The sequence below is a fragment of the Caenorhabditis briggsae genome (genome assembly GCF_000004555.2).
Source record: "Caenorhabditis briggsae complete genome, chrII, whole genome shotgun sequence".
Taxonomy (NCBI): Eukaryota; Metazoa; Nematoda; class Chromadorea; order Rhabditida; family Rhabditidae; genus Caenorhabditis; species Caenorhabditis briggsae.
This window is the reverse complement of record NC_013486.2, coordinates 12577744-12599092: the sequence shown is the minus strand read 5'-3', so window position 1 is coordinate 12599092 and position 21349 is coordinate 12577744. Positions and strand designations below refer to the sequence as shown.

Below are 21349 nucleotides of genomic sequence, written 5' to 3'. Positions count from 1 at the left end.
GCGTGTCACTTTGCAACCTGCGGCGCGCCCACGTTTTATTGAATAGACAATATCTTTGAAAGACAGATTTGGATCGAAGGATTCTTGGTTAATATATCCATTGTACTTGATATATTTTTCGAATTCCTCAGAAATATATTGATTTCCCGCTTTTCCGTAAATATATGACTTTCAAGAATTTTTCCGACTTCCAAATCCAAATTTTTCAAAACCGATGCAGCTGATTGAGCATCAATTTTAACGATTTCATAGAAATCGGAAACTGAAGTTCTTAGAAATTCTGCAATCACTTCCTTTGAAATATTCGACTTTTGGATAACAGCAGACTGCAGAAAAATTGCGTTGGTGATACGAGCAAGGACTCGAAAATTGTCAGAAACCAGTTGAAGATCAGAAGAAGATTTGGACTTCTGGATTTTTTTACCTGAAGTACTTGAGAAGAGGAGAAGAGCGAAAAGAAGGAAAAATTTGAACATTTTTGTACAGTTATTTTTAAGTTTTTTTTTTGTCTGGAATGTTCAGATTCAGATTTATAAACTGAGAAACTAATCTAACTTTTAACTTTCTTAGAAACTTGATGTAAGTTGGATATGGTTGGAATTTTTTAGATGATGGAGGTAGAAAAAAAAATGTTTATGGGTCAAAGTCATACAATAGTTTTGCATATTTCCCGTGAACTCCGGATCACGCACAAGCCGAAAACCAACACCATAACCCGGGTCATCATTATCTTATCTCCAATCTGATCTCTCCACTTTATAAAAAAGAATAATCTAATGAAAAAGTAAAAACTTCAGTTTTTCAATAAAAGGTCAACTTTTCTTCAAAAAGTAACATTCCAGAGTTCTTCAAACCAATTCGTATTGAGTGCTTTTCAGAAAAGAAAAACGATCAAAGAAAAGTGCGAAAATGCTCAATTTTTTGCTCATCTTTGCTCTCATCTTCTCGTCGACTTCAATAGCAAAACGTAAGACATTTTGGGGCAACTAGAGTTTAGGGGTGCCAATAAACTTTTCGAATATAGGAGAAATGTAGGCTTCAATATAAAAGATTGAAATTTCCGATTTTTCAGAACCTTCCGATTTGGAGTCGATCACTGATGACTACATGACCCTTGCTCGGATCATCAATGCAATCTTCCTTCAATCGTCCCTCGATCAAAAAGATTTCAACTTTCGTGATGTTATCGTGGAACTTCTGAAAGTCGACCCAAATGTTTTCGATGGAATTTTGAATGTTGATGCTCAATCGGCAGTTTCTTCGATGACCGAATTAAGTGAAAACGTCAAAATCGTGAATGAAAAAGGGCAAATGAACAAGTTGGACACTATGAAGGAAGGATTACGGTTTCTTGCTGAGTTCATGAGCGAACCTAGCACCGCTTCTTTGGATGCCGACAAATTTAAAGAGTTGAAAGCCAATGTCAGTTCCAATCTTCCAGATGATTCGATGTTCGAAAGGAAGTGTGACAGTGGAACGCTTGAAATCCTCTCAAATGTTTACGATAATTATATAGCAGGCCAAAAAGAACAGAAACCTTCAGAAGACTATGAAAAACTCAAGGATGCATTGAAGTCGTTCTCCGAATGTCTGAAAAAAATGATACCTTTTAAACAGGTTTATGGTGCACATCCGCTTCTTCAAATTTATGGAAAGTATGATCGTGTAATGAAAATGCCTAACGATTTGTTCCAAAAGTTCAATCAAACACTCGGCATGACGAAAAAGTTAAATAATGATTTGGCGATTAGCAAGGTACTTTGGACTCGAAAATCAGACCAACAACTTCCTAAAAACGTGACGGATCAAATCAAAAACTCCATCTCTCACAGTAAGGAACACTACAGAACACTGGAACCTAAACCACCAGTTCTCACTGTTAGTTTTGTCGAGCCAAAGGATTTGCTGAGAGTTCCTATGGATCTGAAAAGTCAGTGGTTTGCTAAACATTTCATTCGTAATTCCACAATCATCAAGGGTCTGACGAAAGCTTTGGAACCATTCAACAAAGTATCAGAGTCCATTCAAGACCTGGACCAAGAATGGGCACCTTTCAATGACCGGCACCTCACCGAAAATATATTAAATGAAATATATACCGTCGTTGACGTTTCGAGTAAGCTTTATACAGATGGAACTGCCGATGGAATGGAATTTGATAAACTCGCAGAGAAGCAGGATGCCATTTTGAGCAAATGTCCCGATCACAGGCCGGACGATGAGTTCGAGAAAACCTTCGAGGATTTCAAAAAAGAAGAAAACCAGTTTGAACTCGCTTACAAAGATATGAAAAGTCTCCTTAGAAGAACATTGAGAGTTTTTTATTCTGAAGGAGAATCATACGAAGAGCAAGAAAGAAGGATGAATATCGTTAAGAAGTGCTCGGATGAAACTCACAAATTCCTAAGTGAAAATCCCGCCGACAATAATGACAAAGAGATGAAGAAAGTGATAACAAACACCTACAGAAAGTATGCGGATTGTATGCAATTAGAAATGAACATAAGAACGGACTTAAAGTGGATCGCCGACAAAGTTATAAGTTTCGAGAAAAGACAGGAGACATTGGTTGCCAAATTAGTCGAGTATAGGAACAGAATTGTGGCACAAGGAGTACCATCGTATGTCGACGTTCTCGAAAAGTCGAAAGGATTAGAGTTGGAAACATGCTTGAGGTAATTACGGTTTTCAGATTAGTCGATCGAAATCTGAGAAATTTCAGAGATGGCGGTTATAAACCGGCAGAATTAATCAAACCATTGGATTTCGCTTTGGTGGCTGAGAAAGTTTCTAAGCACGACCAAGTCAAAGCGACTGTCGAATACTTGGAGCAGATCCTGAAAGTGAGTTTTAACTGATTTTCTAGAAGTTTTAAAATTCGTAGTTTCAACGGAATTTTGATTAATTCGATACGCGAAATTTTTCTCCTAGAAATTTCAAATATCATCCTTTTCAGGCTCAAACTGCTTTGAAGCAAGTCGAAAGCCTCCTTCCTGGAAACCGTACCAAACGAGCGAATGCTTCTAAAAGTCCACTCAATCTTGGAAACATGACCAAACAACACGCTGAAGACTTTGGAATTTGCTCAATCGCTCTTCTGAATATGGTTCAAGTGCTCCAATCCAAAGAACGCCTTTTGAAAATCGGAAACTTTGCGAAAAGTGTTCGCCAAAAAATGGATAACAGGCTGGAAAACTACAAGAAGCCCCTCAAAGCAATCGAAACGCTTTTGAAACAAGCCGATGACGTGGATGAGGCAGCTGTGAAGCTGAGAAAGCAGAATCCAGAAAAGTGGACGGAACTTTTTGACATGATTGCTGAAATCAAGGGAATACTGGGAGATCGACAGTCTTTGTATGAGTGGAAATGTGAGATTTTTATGAGTTAATGATGATTCAGAAATACTTTGAATTTAGTGAATAATGAACGTAGTTGGTTTTTCAATACGAAAACCAGCACTCAAGTAGATTCACTTTTGGCTGTGAATTTGGATTTCAAAACGTATCAATCGAGACTTTTAGACGGAAGGTTTACGTATGTAGCGCTGAAAAAGTATTTCGATGAGCTCTTCGGACATGTCAAAAAAGCAAAACCTCATACGGTAGTAGTTGAGAAACAGTTAGTTTTTTTTTCAGAGTGTTTTGAAATTCCTCTTAAAATTTCAGCCATTTATCATGGCCACTCCTAGTTGGTATTTGCATCGGTAGTATCTTTTTATTACCCCTAGCTTTTCTTATGATCTTCGGAATGACGAAAAAGGGAAGAAGGACCTTTAAGAATTGGTACCTTTTCTATTTTGGAAAACCAGAAGAATTTGAGAAACGGTGGAGATATTCAGTAAGGAATTTATTCGAATATTCATCCTTTAAATGAAATTTTTTAGTGCTTCATGGATAAAGTAAACGGAGAAAATGCACTTTTGGATGCTGTCCGAGAAACGAACAAGGCAAATTTGTTGGTTGCATTGAAGAGAGGGGTCTATGTGAATGCATATAATAGTGAATAGAATATTCTAGGAAATCCCAAAAAATAGAAAATTGCAGTCTTTGGAAACACGGCTCTCCATGCAGCGACCAAAGGAGGACATCCGGATCTTGTGGAAGCTCTCATCCGTCATGGAGCAGATCGATCGATTTTGAATGCCAAAAATCGGACACCTGAACAAATGATTCCAGTGCACTACAAGCAGATATTCAAGGAAGACCAAATACAAAAATTTGAGAAGATTCAGATGATCTATAAGAAGTATCGAAAGAAGAGCTTCCGAGTTCGGGTTCCCGAGATTTTCCCCGTTTTCTCATTTCGTATTTGGCCAGAGGAACGGACTAATGACGACTTGTCCAACAATTTCATGAATGTCTTCCAGTCGATTGTGAGTTTTTTGGATTCATACAATGTTAAACTATATATTTAGACATCCATGGAAACCTCTCTCCATATGACTCATTGTGTTGTGAAGACAGATGAGAATGGGATTCTTGAAACGGATAATTTGAGTCTTCTCTTCTGGATGTTCCATGGTTGTATAATTGTAAAAGAGAAATGGATGACTGACTGTCTTAAAAACGAGAAACTCATCGAACAAGACTACAACTATCTAGTGGAAAAAGTGAAGTACAATGGGAAAGTCTTTGATACAGTAATCCAATGGTCGCAAGCAATGGCTAAGAGTGAACTACCGTATCTCTACGGCGTTCAGGTTGCAGTGTGTATGGAAGAGTATCCTAATAGTGAGTAGGAAATAAATCTGAATTTTTAAAAAATGTTTTTTGCAGTGTTCACCCTAACTGCTATCATCAACTCTCAAGGAGGCACACTGTTGAATGAGTTTCCAGTGAAAAAGAAGTATAAAGCCGGATCTCATCCTTATCTTCATGCACACCTGGGACCACTTTTTATCATTCATGATGGATCGGTAATCAGTTATTTTTTGCGATTTTCAAAATCAAAATTTTATTTTGCAGGCCGATTTGAGTGCTTATCAAAAGGATACAATGTTTACACTATTCACGGAGGCGGAGTTTATCGAGTTCATGTTGAAGAGGGATATTCATAAGGACACTAATGAGAATCCTATCTGTGTTTTGAAAGATTTAGAATAAATTATTTTTATTGATGTTGTCAAGCGGGCCGCCGACGGTCGGTCGGATCGGTCGGCTTGTTTGGTTGTTATGGTTCTAAGCAATCGCTGCGTTCGAAGCGGTAACACGTGGCACTGATGATACTGAGATTCCTCGGCTCCTTGCAATTCCGATCTGAATTTATTTAAAAACATTTTTTGTTTATTTGTTTTGAAGCCGCGGCCGGCTCACGAGGTAGCTACCTGAGCATGTCCCCGAGTTACATTTCATGACCTATATCATTAGAAAGCCCACAAAATTCTGATTCGAAATATGTTTTCTGTTTTTGCGAAACGGCGGTGAGCTTTGAGAACATTAGGTCAAAAGATAATTTTTAGTTGATTTTAAGCTGTGTTTGGCTTCTTAAATTTGATATACATATATCACGTGTCTCGTTTCGATTTTCAATGCAAAATCAGTAAATAGTACTAAAATTTTCGAAAAAATTTTTTTTCGACCTACTTTTCTCGAAGCTCGCAGCTGTTTCGCAAAAACAAAAAACTTGTTCCATATCAGAATTTTATGGGCTTTCTAATGATATAGGTCATGAAGCGTAGCTCTGGGGACATGCTCAGATAGCTCCCTAGTCAGCCGTAGCCAAACCCGGCAACGGTCGGCTACCTTGAGCTCACCTCATTATTCTTTTTGCGACACCTCCCACAAAATGTTTTTCTGGCTACATCCCTGTATTGAGAATTCACAGAAAGGCAAATTATACAACTAACGATGGCATTTAATACAATCAAATCCATCAGAATCTGATCTAGGCGGTCTCTGGTATCACTGAAAATTGAAGAAAATATGATTGCTATACAACCCTGTAATAGTTTGGTTCTCTATTTTTGAGCCAACTTACCTCGGTCCCTGTCAAAAATATGAAAAAGTTTTTAACTGATAAATTGTTTATCATAATTTCAGAAACATTTTATCAGTTGACATATTTTTGATATCTTTCACAGAAATCGAGATATACAAGCTCAAAGTTGACGGGCTGGTAGCTTTTCAAAAACCTACGCTATAAACGCGTAGTCATAATAAAATGTCACAATTGCATGAACAATTCCAATTGGACCTTCAGCGATCATTAAGCATACGGTCATTAAGGTGACCATTTTTATTGATTTACTGATTTCGGAGCTGAAAGAGCTGGATTTATAGAATGTAAACGTTGAAAAATGACATACTCTTTATGATTTTTCCCCAATGACTTTCTAGATTTTGCAGCTTCTTTCATACATTTTATAAGAAGATATGAAAGGACTGGTAAAATTATTGCAGGGATCATCTGAAATTTTAAAACTTTGAAATTCAGAAATTCAGAAATTCAGAAATTCAGAAATTCAGAAATTCAGAAATTCAGAAATTTCATCAGAAATTCAGAAATTCAGAAATTCAGAAATTCAGAAATTTCAAAATTCAGAAATTCGGAAATTCAGAAATTCGGAAAATTGTGGGGACTACCTTCAAAAGTCCATCCGAAAACAAGAAAGCTGGAATTACAGTATTCCTATGATCATCCGCAAAATCACTGCTTGCAACTTGCCAGTTATACGGAACACTATAATTTTTGGGCAAATATTCACAAAAACGAATTTCGTATTTGCCATCATCGACTAACTTATATAGGATGAAATTCGAAAAAGAAATTATTAAACTCAATGAAAATATGATAAGAATAGTGATGATTGCAAATCCACGGGTTGAGAGGAACGCTAAGTTCTGGTTGAGGGGGTTTTTAACAATGAGCAATCTGACAAGAGCCAGAAGGAGAGACAGCCACGTGGATAGTTGGCGAAAACAGTCTTGAAGTGCACTCAAGATGCGAGTGATTAGAACAGAGTAGTAGGTACTGGGAATCCAACTGAAGAATTTTGAATTATATATTTCTAAAACCCAGTGAAACCTGTAATAGAAGGGCCCCTGATTGAAAGTTTCTGGGAACATATTAAAAAGTATGCTCAGTCAAAATTTGTATCATAATATAAAATATATTTTATCAGTTGCTGTTTAATATCTTCTACAGTAACCTTCATTTACTTTTTGACCATTTTCCGTCGTCTGGAGCTCAGTTTCCGATGTAGCACTTAAAAATTTTGGCACTTGAAACATTAAAAAATTCCATGTTTTCGGGATTTTTTAAATTATTTGTAAATCATTTTTCATGATTGCTAGGTCATTTTTCATAGACTATGGGCTATTTTTCATGACGTTTGGAACATTTTTTTAGATTTGGACAATTTTTATAAATTTTTGGGACATTTTTTCAGAAATCTCGGATAGTTTTTCCATGATTTTAAGAATATTTTCAAATGATTTTTGGATCATTTTGTATAGATTTTGGACCGTTCCAAAGTATGCAATTTCCAACCAACCTGCCGCTTTTGGAGTCTCTAGAATCCCAAGAACCCCTGAAATCTCTAGAATTTCACTCCCCGGATCTCCGATCCCTTCTACCACCCCCACTACACCTTAAAATGTGTCTTGAAAAAATCTGAAAAAAGCTGAAAAACTAGGAATTCTCAAAAAATTCTGTGAATGCAAAGTTTTCAATCTAGGTCTGTTTTACACCCTCCAAAATTTTCAAAGTGATAGGAAACTTGACAGACAAGCTCCAGACTCTTGAAAATAATCATGAAAAATACGTTGTGGTATACCGTATTGAGTGGTACTGGAAACCAGTTCAAATTGGACAATAAAGGGGACCCTTCTATTACAGGTTTTGCGGTACTCACCAATCAGGGTCGCTAAAATAAGACGCAAAATCAAGCCAATAATACACATAAATAATGGAAGACATTGTGTACAAATCACCTACCGTAATTCCAGTCATTATAACATACACACTATTTTTTCGAAACTCTTTTCTGGTCACTATCGTTAAATGAAAAATGCCAAAAACTAAACCAATACAGGAAAATATTAATTTTACAGGAACTGAATGATAATAAATATAATCCAAGTTAAAAAATACATTTCCCAAAACCTTATCATCCGGATGCGTATTCTCAAAATAATAGTAGTCGTTAAAAGAAGAAGTCATTTTTATTCGGGATTTCAGAATTTTTTCGAAAAACACATACTTTTTTATAGCATCATGTGATTTTTCACATTTTGGAGGACATTTTAAAATGGTAAATTACAAGGTTTTTATCACCAAAAACCAACAGAAAACCAGTAAATAATTATGATGTGATGGAGAAAACTTTTGAGGGCCTGGAAAAATAAAATTTCTTAGAATTTTCATAATTGCTAATTACCACAATTATCTCCTAGAAATGCGACATTTGCTTGATAGGACAATGGAAAAAGCATACAATCGTCAGATTCTAGAAGTGGATTATTGTTCACGACTACAGTACGACTTCCTTTGGTTATGATGTTCTGGAAAAATCTTTGAATTTTAGAATTTTAGAATTTTAGAATTTCCTAATTTCAGAATCTCAGAGTTTAAGAATTAAAAAATTTTTGAATTTCAAACTTTCCGAGATATTGGGTTTCCAGATTTTCAGAAGTTCGGAGTTTGAATTTTGGAACTTTGGACTTTGGAACTTTTGAATTTCAGAATTTTCAGAATTTCTGAATTTCTGAATTTGAGAGTTTCGGTATTTCAGAATTTCAGAATTTCTGTATTTCTGAATTTCTGAATTTCCGAATTCCTGAATTCCCGAATCCCTGAATTCCTGAATCTCTGAATTTCTCAATTTCAGAATCAGAGAATATGAGAATCTGAGAATCTCAAAATCTCAAGATCTCAAGATATCAAAATCTCGAAATCTCAGAATCTCAGAATCGCAGAATCGCAGAATCGCAGAATTTGAAAATTTGAAATTTTCAGAATTTCAGGATTTCTGAATCTCAGAATCTAAGAATCTTAGAATCTTCTAGAATCAAGTAGTTATTAAACTCTGAAATTTCAAAATACCTTAATTACGAAATTCTGAAGATCCGAAATTCTAGAATTCTAAACTTCTAAAATTGTAAAGTTCCAAAATTCGGAATTTCGAGAAAGCTGAAAATCCAAAATTCTGAAATCCAGAAATTCTGAAATTTCCCATTTTTTTCAGAATCTCAAAATCTTAGAATCTCAGAATCTGACTTACCTCTAAACTAGGCAAATTTGCATTAACTAGATTCTCATTTGACAAAATTTCAATGACATAATCATCCTCCAAAGATGCAATATATCGAAGCCAATCCAAAAAATTTAAATTTTCCAATTTCGTATTTTTGATTGTCAAAGTTCCGAATATTCCATCTAGACTTTTTAATTTGAAAACATATTTCTCATCTCCAGAATCCATCAATACATTTCCATAAATGTACATACATCCGTCCTTCAATGATTTCATACTTTTGAAATTGCAAATTTCGTAATCATTGATTTTCAATTTCCTAGATTCTTCACAGTATTTTGCATGAATATTTTTAAACGAAGCTCCGATTTCCAAGAAGAAAAGCATTTCTTGAAAACTCAAACAAAAATCTGGGTGTAAATTCTCCAAATTCAGAATAAATGGACCTTCCAGAATCTCATAAAAGATTTTAAGATTCGGAATTTCAAATCTGGTCATTTCCAGATTATCATGAATATTTATAGACACTGATTCTGTGACTAATCCATGTTTCGTTTCGATTTTTTTCAAATTTTTCAAAAACGATAAATTCTTGAAATTGGTATTCCAAATCTCCACGTCTCCTTTTATATGGGAAATTGAAGAGAATCTAGAGATATTGAATTCAGAATTTTCAGTCCAATTTGAAATTCTTAATCCTCCATTCAAAATTTTACAATTTTCCAGAGTTTCCAGATTTTCAGAAATTATCGAATCTCCACGACATCCGCAGTTTTTAAAATTTCCAGAAATTCGGAGCTCGAATAAATCTTTAAAATGGTCACATAAATGACTGGCATCTAGTTGTGGATTGTTCTCGAATTTCAGAATACATTCTTGAGTTAATCGATCGGTTGTCAAGAAAAAGGCATTGAGAAATGAGATATCCGTTAGCTCAGTGTTATTGATAATTGATAATCCGACTGAAAAAAAACTCGGCTCTAGTTGCTTATGCATTTTGAAGAAAATTACTATTATTTAGTTTTATTTACTGGGGATTCTGAGATTCTGAGATTCTGAGGTTCTGAGATACCGAATTCTGTAAATTTGAAACTCTGGAAATTGAGAAATGCGAAACTTTGAAGTTTAAAAATTTCAGAAATCCAGAATCTCAGAAGAATTTTCAGAACCTCAGAATTTTGGAATTTCAAAATTCTTGATCTTGAGAATTTCTGAAATTCTGAAAGTCTGAAATTCTGGTTCCGAGATTTTTAGATTTTCAATTTATTTTCAAACAATATTGAATTGTGAATCCAACGTTTCTCTTTAAAATCCAGAATAACCAATTAAAGTCAAAAAAAAGTAAAAATTATCTTTAAAAAACCCACAAGCCGAGCAATCAAAATCAAAAACATTGGAAGATGGACCTTTTTGAAAGAAATGAAATGTTTCAAAAGTTGTATTTTCAAATCTTAATCCTCCGAATAGCTGATACATCCTTTGAAAAACATCTTGAATTTCAGATTCTGATAAATCTGTATTCTGATTGAATGTCAAAATTCCACAAACGATATCACAATCCCTTGGGAAAAAGTCAATAGTTTTTGAGGTGATTTCCGAGTGATTAAAAGTACAGTAAGGATCACAATTATACTGATAAGAAATAAGATCAAGATCCAATAAAAAATCAGATGACGTTAGAGGAAATAGAAGAAGAATATACGGTAGAAATCTCAAAAACATTGAGCTGTGTTTCAGATTTTGAAAATTCTAATATTTTCGAAATTTCAGCCTCGCCCACATAATTACCATATAATAATAGCTTTTTCCAAACATGTGAAATTTTGTTGATCAAACTTTTGTTGATCAAAAAAAAAATGTTATTTTTCAAAAAAAGTTTTGAGAGTATGAAGTTTGCTCTTTTCTTCTTGATTTCTACCTTTTTAAAAGTGAATTCGGACTTTTCAAAGAATATCAAAAAGATTGTGAATCATCATTTGTGCGGTAAGTTTGAAATTTTTATTTTAGAGGTACAAGTTTTCAAAATCTCAGAATCTCAGAATCTCAGAATTTCAGAATCTTAGAATCTCAGAATCTTAGAATCTCAGAATCTCAGAAACTCAGAAACTCAGAATCTCAGAATCTCAAAATCTCAGATCTCAGAATCTCAGAATCTCAGAATCTCAGAATCTCAGAATCTCAGAATCTCAGAATCTCAGAATCTCAGAATCTCAGAAACTCAGAATCTCAGAATCTCAGGATCTCAGAATCTCAGAATCTCAGAATTTCAGAATCTTAGAATCTCAGAATCTCAGAATCTCAGAATTTCAGAATCTCAGAATCTCAGAATCTCAGAATCTCAGAATCTCAGAATCTCAGAATCTCAGAATCTCAGAATTTCAGAATCTCAGAATCTCAGAATCTCAGAATTTCAGAATCTTAGAATCTCAAAATCTCAAAATATCAGAATCTCAGAATATCAGAATCTCAGAATCTCAGAATCTCAGAATCTCAGAATCTCAGAATCTCAGAATCTCAGAATCTCAGAATCTCAGAATCTCAGAATCTCAGAATCTCAGAATCTCAGAAACTCAGAATCTCAGAATCTCAGGATCTCAGAATCTCAGAATCTCAGAATTTCAGAATCTTAGAATCTCAGAATCTCAGAATCTCAGAATTTCAGAATCTCAGAATCTCAGAATCTCAGAATCTCAGAATCTCAGGATCTCAGAATCTCAGAATCTCAGAATCTCAGGATCTCAAAATCTCAGAATCTCAGAACATCGAACTTCCGAAATTTTCGAAAGTCAAAGTGTTTTATTCAAATTTTCAAAACTTTTGAAAACTTCCGATATTTTCAAAAAAATAATCTTTCAGATCCAAAATGTACTTTTAATCACTCGGAAATCACTTCAAAAACCATCAAATCTTTCCCAAAAAATTGCGACACAGTCTGCGGAATTCTCATTTTCAATGAGAATACAGATTTATCAGAATCTGAAATTTCTGAAAAATTTAAAAAAATGACAAACCTCATTGGAAGTTTAAAAGTGGAAAATTCAAATTTTAAAAGTTTATCGTTTTTCACAAAAAAGAAGGATGATGGAGTTTTTGATTTGGTCTGTGAAATTGGTAATTTTTTCGGACAAATATATTTAAATGAAAAAAAAACTTTTAGGAGAAATATCAATTCAGAATAATCCAAAATTAGAAGATGTCAGTATTCTAGAAGATTTTGGAATCTGGGGAGACTCGAGTTTGGATGAATGCCCTATTCGAATTCAGAATAATTCAAAGTTGGATACTTCAAAAATTTGTGAAATGGAGAGATTTCAAGAATGGATTAGTTTGAGCATATCTGGAAATTTTAAGGATTGCGGTTGGTTTATTTTCCAACAACTTTGAGCTTGATTATCTCGGTTCCTGTGATAGATATCAAAAAGTGGTCAACTGATAAAATGCTTATCATAATATCACCAATATTTTATCATTTGACTTATTTTTAATATCTTTCGAAGGAACGGAGATAATTGAGCTCAAAGTTAGTACGTTAGTTTTTCAGGATGTTATGGTGGACAAATTCTCAAAAATACCTCGCTAAAAATCTATGAAAATTGTACAAGAATGTATGGAGGATTGAAATTTTTCAATTTTGAAGCAGATTCTGAAGAATTATCATTTTTATCAAAAATCACGGTTATCAAAGGAGATATTGAAGTGAAAAATTCAAAATTGAAAGATCTATCCTTTTTGAAAAATGTCAAAGAGATACAGTCGAAAAAAGGAAAAAATTCAAGGAGAATTATGTGATAGATCTTTCGAACAACTCAGAAATGACACATTTCGGATTGGAGAGAATGCATGTGAGTGATTTGATTTTTACAATTTTTTAGAAGTCATAAAGTGGCCTAACTTTCTCAACATAATTCTTCTAGGCCACCGTAGTTCATGGTCCAAAAATGATCTAAAAGGAACTTGATCTGTTTTCTAGGCAATTTAAATATCGGGTGGCCTAACTTTTGCCACCCGAATTTTCTAGGCCACTGTATTTGATGGTCTAGAACTTGTCTAACTTGCACCTAATGTGTTTTCTAAGCTATTTAAACATTGTGTCCTATCTTTTGTGAGTTGGGTTTTCTAGGCCACCATGGTAAAATGACCTAGAAATGACATGTCATTTTGGCATGGTAGCCTAACTTTATCAGCATGATCTTTCTAGGCCACCATGATGAATAGCTTTGAAATATCCTGAAATTCATCTGGTTTGTTTTCAAGGCTATTTTAACATATGACCTAACTTTAGCAAGTTGAGTTTTCTAGGCCACTAACTTTTGAAATATTTTACAGGAAATCTACACTGCTCAAAGTGACGTCACCACAATAAATCTGGAAAATCTTCATCCGGAGTTTTGTCTAACCTTCGATGAAGTCTTCATCCTTCTCACTCTAAAAATCAAATTCCGCAATATTCATGCAAAATTTTGCGAAAATTTCGAATCTACTAACAAGAAAAAAGGTCTCAAAGTTTGCAAATTCGATCAAATGGAAATTTTAGAATTCGATTGCGAATTTTTATTTGGAAACGTAGTTGTGGACACTTACAACGGACGACATTTATCAAATTTATACAATGTTATGGTCATTTTTGGATCTCTAAAAATACAGTATACCAAGTTGGAAGGACTGAGTTTTCTCAATAATTTAAGATACATTGCTAATTTGAATGGTGGGTTTATGAGCTGGCTTTTAAGCTTTATAAGCTTATTTTAAAATTATATAAATCTTGAGAATTTCAGAATCCCATCCAACAATTTTTATCCGGTCAAATAGATATTTAAAACAAGCAAAACTTCCGAATTTGGAGGTAAATTTTTGGAATTTTTTAGTCAGAATTTTTTTCTTTATTGTTTCAGCACGTAATTTCCAAAAATCAAGATTCTGTGGTGATAAGTGATAATGCAGAACTATTTAGCAATAATCAGGAATGTTTGATGTATCGAATTACATATAAAACGAATCTTAAAGTGAAGAATGAGCAGTGTGGTAGGTTTCCTCAGATTCCGAGATTCCGAAATTGTACAATTCTGAAAACCTCAAATTCTGAGATTCTGAGATTCTGAGATTCTGAGATTTTGAGATTCCGATATTCTGAGATTCTGAGATTCTGAGATTCTGAGCTTCTGAGATTCTGAGATTATGAAATTCTGAAGTTTTGAGATTCTGAAGTTCTGAGATTCTGAGATTTTGAGATTCTGGCATTCTGAAATTCTAAGATCCTAAAGTTTGGAGATTCTAAAAAGTGGAAGTTCTAAAATTCCCAAGGTCTGAAATTCTGAAAATTCTAATAACAAATTTATACATTTTCAGACCGATCCATCTACAAAACATCCCTATCTGCTTCTAATTTTTCTCCATTCCTTCTTTTTTTCCTCTACTTTTAATTTTTTTAGTAGAATCATTCATATAATTATTTCAAAAGTTTTCAATTTTAAAACAGAAACTTTTGAATAAATTCTTCAAAAATCTTTATACACATCTCTTAAAATTACAACCAAAGAAATAGTTAGCTTCCAGAATTTCTTCTTTCTGCAGAAATTAAAAAAAAAATCCAAAGCTTAATCTTAAAGAAGCCTTTTCAAGAATCCTCGAACCTTTACCTATTATAACAGGTTATACTGTTGTCATGCTCGTGCGTCGTCCCTAATGACGTCAAACCGTTTCTAGAAGTTTCTATGTGCTCCCGGATTCTGCTGATAAGAGTCTGTATTTAACCCACTGCTACCGACCATTCTTGGTCGGTGACTCTCCTATCTTTTGTTTTAATTGATTATGTTCTTTAAATAAATGATTCTACTCAAGAAGTTAGAGTCAATAAATGAAGAAGCTGAACGTCTGCCGCTACCGGCGTTCACACTGTATTCATGAGCAATTAGGTCATCTTCGATCCAATTGAGCATAATCTAAAGTTGTATTTCCTTCAAAACAAAACATCATTTTTAAAAAAAACATTCATTCATTTCAATGATCATCTACATATTACAGAGTTTTAGTTTCTCATTTTTTGGTATCGTTTTTCTAGACGAGGAACAGTTGAGCATGAGTCGGAGAGTAGACTTTTGTATGGTCAATGTTCTGCGGTGCCCAGTGTTTGTATACCAAGTTGCAAATGTGCGAACGAGTTGGTTTACAGTTCAGGAATGGAGAGATCCAGCTGCAAAAAATTTATTGGAAATTTCAAAAATGAGTCCAAGTTACCGGAAACTATTCGGAGCCATTTGAGCCGATCGAACTTCAAATTGGGAAACGAACTTTCCAGAATCCTTAATATCCTGTAACATCTCCTTGAACATTGCCTGGGCGACACGTGGCTCGTCAGCATAGATCGGTCCCAGATTACAGTCCTTCTTGTTGTTATAAATGATCGCTTGACCAATTCCAATCACTTTTCCATCCTCATCATACGCCACTTTCCCGAATCCGTCACGATCGTACATATGAGAGATGATGTACTTTTCGCGATGATATGGATGAATCGTTTGATCGTATTCAATGATATCTCGTTTTGGGACATCTCTGGCGTTTCTCAAATAGATTCCATTGGTGTTCAGGTCTTTCGGGATGACCACTTCTTTGGCATCATAGAAGCTCTTGTATCCGACATCCGCTGTTCGATGTCCGATGTCTTCATGTTCCTTTAATCCACACATCAGATGCCAAAATCTGCGACCAGGCTCGTCTAGAATTTAGATTTGTTACGGCCGAAATGGAAAGAATTACTGTAGGAAAGAATATTTGAAAATCTGGTGGATTACTGTAGGGAATATTTGAAAATCAGATATTTGAAAATCCGATGAATTACCGAAGGAGAAAATATTGGAAAATGTAGAGGATTACTGTAGAGAAGAAATTTTTAAATTCAAATGGATTACTGTGGGGGGAAAACTTTTAAAAAATGAAAGGGTTACTGTAGCGAAAATTATTAGAAAATCAAGAAGATTACTGTATGGGTTCTAAATCTTTTGAAAACTCACTAATTTGAGAAACCAGGTTGTCCTCATCACTGTGAACCTCCTCCATACAAAGTTCATTCTGCAGCATTGCCATACTTGGACATCTGTATTCTGGTTCAATCCATCCGAATCCCATAAAGATCATTGGCTTGTTTCCAGAACCTTTCAAAGGATACATAGGACAAACATGCGCCACTGCGATGACTCTAGTGGTGCCTTTCAGAGCAATCACTTTGAATTTGTAATCCGGAAAGCAATATTGCCATTGAGTAATGTCGTATTGCTTGAAGACGGTTCGATCGTTTCCGTGCTGGAAAATGATGGTTTTGGAGGTTGCACGGAGCAACTTGCTCACTAAATTTGAGAGAAAAACTCACCACTTTCATAAACTGATCGACATACTTCTTCGGCGGATTCGTCAAAAAATCCACGTCGGCACGAGTGATTTGTGGAATCGTCGACATGGACGAGGAAGCGAAGAAACGAGTTGGCAACTGCGAAACACGACGTGATATCAACATTTCGATTCACAGAATATTCAGAAAGAACGGACAATGGTTTCTGTACCGAAGGCAAGAATCAGAGAATTTCAGAGTTCCTGGGAGATAGCAGTTGGAATCACGTGGAGAGTTTATGTGGATTTTTGAAACAGAAGAGTGAAATAAAATAATACGTGAAAACTGGCTACTGTAGACCTAATTTGAGTTCAGATCCTTTAAGATTGACTTGCCTGTAATCTGAATTTCTGAATTCCTTTCTAGGTCATCATAGTTGGTAGCCTAAAAAATTCAAGTTTAAAAAGTTAGGTCACTATGTTAAAACGACCTAGAAAAGCACTGAATGAATATCAGGCCATTTTAGGACATAAAAGTTAGTGGCCTAAAAAATTCAACTTTAAAAAGTTAGGCCACCATGGTAGAATAGCCTAGAAAAGACATCAGCTACAGGTAAGACCATTTCGAGGCTATTAATCATGGTGGCCTAGAAGATTCAACTTGCAAACGTTAGGCCACCATGCTTAACTTTCCTAGAAAATGCATCAGGTACATGTTAGATCGTTTCTAGGTCATTCATCATCGCGGCCTAGAAAACTCAACATGCGAAAGTTAGGCCACCGTGGTAGATGGCCGAGAAAACACACCAGGTGAATGTTAGACCATTTCTGGACCGTCAACTATGGTGACCTAGAAAAATCATATGAAGAAAATTAGGTCACTCTATTTCTTACATAAAACAGAAGTGTGTGATTTTCGACATCGATGCATTGTATTATCTGATTATTCTGTGATTTTTTTCTGATTAAATCCATTTTCACTCTGACCTACTTCCTCTTTTTGTGCTCAACTCCACAATTAAAAAAACCATTCATTCAAAATTCATATAAAGGAGACCCACATAAATAACAATAATCACTAGCGAGAATTATCAGCAAGATCCTGAAACATTTCTCTAGCACTCTGATAATCCTTATCCTCCGCGGCGAACACCGTAGTAAATAGAGCCTTTCGCAGCATTTTCACTCTTTCCGGATGTTCCTGAGCGATGCGTAATGCGTGGTAGGTGATTTGCTCCATTTCCTTTGCAAAATCGTACATTTTCGGCTCTGGACGTGGTGGTTGTGGTAGTGGAGGTGGCGACTGAGAAGCTGGAGTTGGAACTGGAAGTGTCGGTGGACGGGCGGCGGTGAGGAGCTGGAAAAAAATCAAGGTTGTAAACTTTTTTAGTAAAGATAATGTTTGGCCCAAGGGTGTGGGAATCGTGGAATCCACTAAGGCTGCATGACCGCCTATCCCAAAACCCTAATCAAAATTCTGCCTTGGTTAGGACTTACCGGTTGTCTAGAAGTCCCAGATTGTCTAGATGGTCCTGCTGCTCCATTCATCCTCATCGCATTCTCATCATCTCCAGATGACTGAAGACCTCGTGTGATTGCTTGCATAACACTCACATAATTTCCCTGTGGGGTGTAGGGATCATCATTCTTTCCCATTTGAGGCGGCGGCACTCGTTGTGTTGGACGATTCGGACGCTGCACCGGGACTTCTGATGGTGGTAGAGGCTCGAACTTCATTTCAGGTTCCGGTGAGTAATCCATTTTTTCTTCCTTGACGTGTTCCAAAGATCCTTCCTTTGATAACGCTATTCCAGTTTCATAATCCACCTCTTCCACATCGAAATCCTCATCATCTAATGTATGAGCCACATTATCTTTCACATCCTTTGCGTTCATTTGCTTCTTGATGAAGGCTTCCCATGGTAGAAGGGCTTTCCGGTAGAATCTGATGAATCCATAGTAAGGCCAACGCCACATCAACTCTTCCACTTGTTGAGGATTCAGGCGTTTTGAGACGATCGCTGTTTTGACACGACTTCTGACGGCATCCTTGGCAAATTTGAAGACAGCGGTTAGAGATTGAGCTGGAAAAAACTACGACTTTTTCTTTCTAGGTGTTCCCAATTACCGTAAAACCTTTAATAGAAGGAACCCCTAACTTTGAGCCAATTTATCTTAGTTCATGTGACAGTTATTAGAAAGAGATCAACTGATAAAATGTTACTGGTATTATGATAAACATTTTTCAGTTGACTACTTCTTGATATCTCTCACAGGAACCGAGGAAAATCGACTCAAATGTAGGAGCTTTTCCATTACAGGTTTAAGGTCATACATAACTTTCAACTTTGAACCGATTTATCTTGGTTCATGTGACAGATATCAAAAATAGGTCAATTGTTAAAATATTGCAGATATTATGATAAACATTTATCAGTTGACTACTCTTTGATATCTCTCACAGTAACCGAGGAAAACTGACTCAAAGTTATGGGTCCCTTCCATCACAGGTTACAGGGTCATCCCTAACTTTCAACTTTAAGCCAGTTCATGTAACAGCTATTGAAAAGTAATCAACTAATAAAATGTTACTGATATCATTATGAACATTTTTTTAGTTGGCCACTTTTTGGTGTCTCTAATAGGAGCCGCAATAATTGAGCTCAAACTTGACAGGTTTTAGAGTAATTAAAAAACTCACGAGAAACGAGTTTCCCGGTCCTTTTGTAAACTTCCACTCCAACCATTGAATAATATTTCAATTGGTTGTTGGTGTTTTTGGTGTTCCACATCTCTGGAAGCTTCCCGATTTCATTGCAGATCACTTTTTTCAGAGTATCGTCCTTTTGTCCGGGTTTGTAGAGCCCTTTCTTTTCCGCGACTCGTTTTGTGTATTCACTTAATGTCATGCTCCTTTTTGGATCCACTTCTGGAAGTTTCTCCATCTCCTCCAGAGGTGGTCCTTCCCAGAGAGCTGGTTCCTTGTTGGCGGGATCCGACTTCACTTGATGCAGTTGTTGGGAGGTCATTCTGGAAATCAAGGAAGGATTAGAGAAGAGAATTGAGGAGAAAAATGTATTTCTAAAAAGGAGGGACACAGTTAAAATTTAATTTTGAAGTACCCCATTAATTAGAAAAGAAACGCTAATTACTGTGGCGGAAGGTCTCGGAACGAAAACTACAGGAATCTCTAAAAAATTTTGTTTGGGTTTTTGAATTTTTTCGGAAAATTTGAGGAAATTGTGTAAAAAACGCTTTTGAAAAGGGTTATGTTTAACCGGTTTTGAGCCGAGTTCCGGCGATTTGAAATTTCGGGTCAGAGACGCAGTGTGTCTCGTTTCTCTGCGTCTCTCACCTCCAAAATCTTCAAATGACCATAACTCGGCTTAAGATGGTCGTAGGAGATTTGTTCTTTTTGGTTCCAGACTAGAATTTTGTCTTCTTTTCAAAATCTAATAAATCCAGAATTTCTCGGGCACTTGGATTTGATGTTCTTGAATTTTGAAAATCTCTAAAACTGTAAACTTTAGGATAATGGAGTTATGAGGTTTATTAGTTCAGAAAAGTAGAAAATCTTGATTTTTTTGGATTTTTTTGAATTTTGGAATTCCAAGAATCAAGGCAGATTAAGGCCATAGCCGAATATCACACAACGACAACTACCGTAACCTGCAAATATTTTTATTTTCCATTTTTCAATGTTTTCACTGCTTTTTGCCGTTATTGTTTCCCGAAAAAAAGTCAGAAATACAAATTTTTGACAGTTAAAAATAATATAACTAATGCGTAAAACAGAGAAATATTTTTAGGTTACGGTAGTTGTCGTTGTAGGACCATGGTTTTTTCAAACCAAAAAATAAACTAAAAAGGCGCAGAAAGCAAGCAAATCAAGCCAACCGGGAAAAACATGAAACGACAGCGGGGCATAGACGAGACGCGACGCACTGGCGGGTGCGCACAGCGGACGCGTTGTTAGCTTTCTGCGCTCTCTTCGCTTCCCACACTATTTCTTGTTAGTGAGTGCGAGAGAGTGTATCAGGAAGAGAAGACGCAGACAAAATGACCGCTGCTGTGTGGAGAAAGGGACAGCGTTGGTGGACAGTCTCTGCGAGAGGAGAGAGGGGAAATGAGGACAGGGGAACTGACTGACTGAAGTGAGCGGACAGTAACAACAGCAAGTGGGGGATTGTTAGAATTGTGTGAAAATCAATAAAAATGATTTTATTCACTAATCTAAGTATTGTCGGAATAAAAAAAGTGAGACTTGGTGTTTGCGTTCTTTGATTCCCGCCTCCCCCCACCGACGCTCCGCCCATCGCATTGCAAGTGCGGAAAGATTGCAAGATGGATCACACAATGAAGAGTTGAGCATGAGTGGGACAGTAGACCTTGTCGAATCCAACGTTTTTGGGTGCCCAGTGCTTATAGACAAGGTTATAGACGTGGGAACGGTTGGGTTCGCATTGAAGGAAGGCGTCCATCCAGCTGGAAATACAGAAATTTAGATTACGAGTATAATTCGGGGTTATCTTAGAAATGTTTTTCTGAAAATTCCGAAAATTTATGTTTTTTCTTGATGGGTCATCTTAAATTTATATAATTTTGAGTTTTCGAAAAATCACGATTTTAGAGAATTTGTGATTTGTCTGAAAATTTGGACAATTCCGTATAAAACACTCAAAACATGGATATTTTAAACCGATTTTGAGCCGAGTTTCGGCGAATTGAAATTTAGGAGTTAGAGACACAATGTGTCTCGTTTCTCTGCGTCTCTCACCCCCAAAATGTTCAAATGGCCATACTGTCTATTCAATAAAACGTGGGCGCGCCGCA

General features: G+C 35.9%; 7 protein-coding genes across 7 annotated transcripts in view; 3 read left to right on the top strand and 4 right to left on the bottom strand.

Annotated features, from left to right (window-relative positions):
• Nucleotides 1-909: 909 nt before the first annotated feature.
• On the top strand, nucleotides 910-5056 carry CBG19606 (the record flags this gene model as incomplete). The annotated part of the gene is made up of 10 exons (XM_045242810.1): nucleotides 910-967; nucleotides 1073-2675; nucleotides 2723-2843; nucleotides 2957-3368; nucleotides 3417-3618; nucleotides 3666-3837; nucleotides 3884-3998; nucleotides 4044-4372; nucleotides 4415-4730; nucleotides 4776-5056. The coding sequence occupies 10 exons, from the start codon at nucleotides 910-912 to the stop codon at nucleotides 5054-5056; spliced, it is 3609 nt and encodes a 1202-aa protein (XP_045096819.1).
• A 121-nt stretch (nucleotides 5057-5177) lies between these two features.
• On the bottom strand, nucleotides 5178-10189 carry CBG19609 (the record flags this gene model as incomplete). Its single annotated transcript, XM_045242809.1, has 5 exons — nucleotides 5178-5255; nucleotides 6137-6257; nucleotides 6305-6380; nucleotides 8378-8501; nucleotides 9248-10189. The coding sequence occupies 5 exons, from the start codon at nucleotides 10187-10189 to the stop codon at nucleotides 5178-5180; spliced, it is 1341 nt and encodes a 446-aa protein (XP_045096820.1).
• An 890-nt stretch (nucleotides 10190-11079) lies between these two features.
• Nucleotides 11080-11823, top strand: CBG19610 (the record flags this gene model as incomplete). The annotated part of the gene is made up of 2 exons (XM_002646863.1): nucleotides 11080-11176; nucleotides 11273-11823. The coding sequence occupies 2 exons, from the start codon at nucleotides 11080-11082 to the stop codon at nucleotides 11821-11823; spliced, it is 648 nt and encodes a 215-aa protein (XP_002646909.1).
• Nucleotides 11824-12195: 372 nt separating this feature from the next.
• On the top strand, nucleotides 12196-14613 carry CBG26179 (the record flags this gene model as incomplete). Its single annotated transcript, XM_045242807.1, has 7 exons — nucleotides 12196-12304; nucleotides 12351-12551; nucleotides 12947-13035; nucleotides 13520-13898; nucleotides 13969-14036; nucleotides 14086-14215; nucleotides 14540-14613. The coding sequence occupies 7 exons, from the start codon at nucleotides 12196-12198 to the stop codon at nucleotides 14611-14613; spliced, it is 1050 nt and encodes a 349-aa protein (XP_045100254.1).
• Nucleotides 14614-15247: 634 nt separating this feature from the next.
• On the bottom strand, nucleotides 15248-16703 carry CBG19612 (the record flags this gene model as incomplete). The annotated part of the gene is made up of 4 exons (XM_002646864.2): nucleotides 15248-15383; nucleotides 15428-15908; nucleotides 16204-16492; nucleotides 16560-16703. The coding sequence occupies 4 exons, from the start codon at nucleotides 16701-16703 to the stop codon at nucleotides 15248-15250; spliced, it is 1050 nt and encodes a 349-aa protein (XP_002646910.2).
• An 891-nt stretch (nucleotides 16704-17594) lies between these two features.
• On the bottom strand, nucleotides 17595-19545 carry CBG19613 (the record flags this gene model as incomplete). Its single annotated transcript, XM_002646865.1, has 3 exons — nucleotides 17595-17873; nucleotides 18014-18600; nucleotides 19218-19545. The coding sequence occupies 3 exons, from the start codon at nucleotides 19543-19545 to the stop codon at nucleotides 17595-17597; spliced, it is 1194 nt and encodes a 397-aa protein (XP_002646911.1).
• Nucleotides 19546-20865: 1320 nt separating this feature from the next.
• The window catches only part of CBG19614, a gene marked incomplete at both ends in the record, with an annotated part of 2937 nt that continues 2453 nt past the window's right edge, over nucleotides 20866-21349 (bottom strand). The window contains one exon of the mRNA XM_002646866.1: nucleotides 20866-21001. Coding sequence (XP_002646912.1) covers nucleotides 20866-21001 — 136 coding nt within the window. The remainder of the gene's footprint in view (nucleotides 21002-21349) is intronic.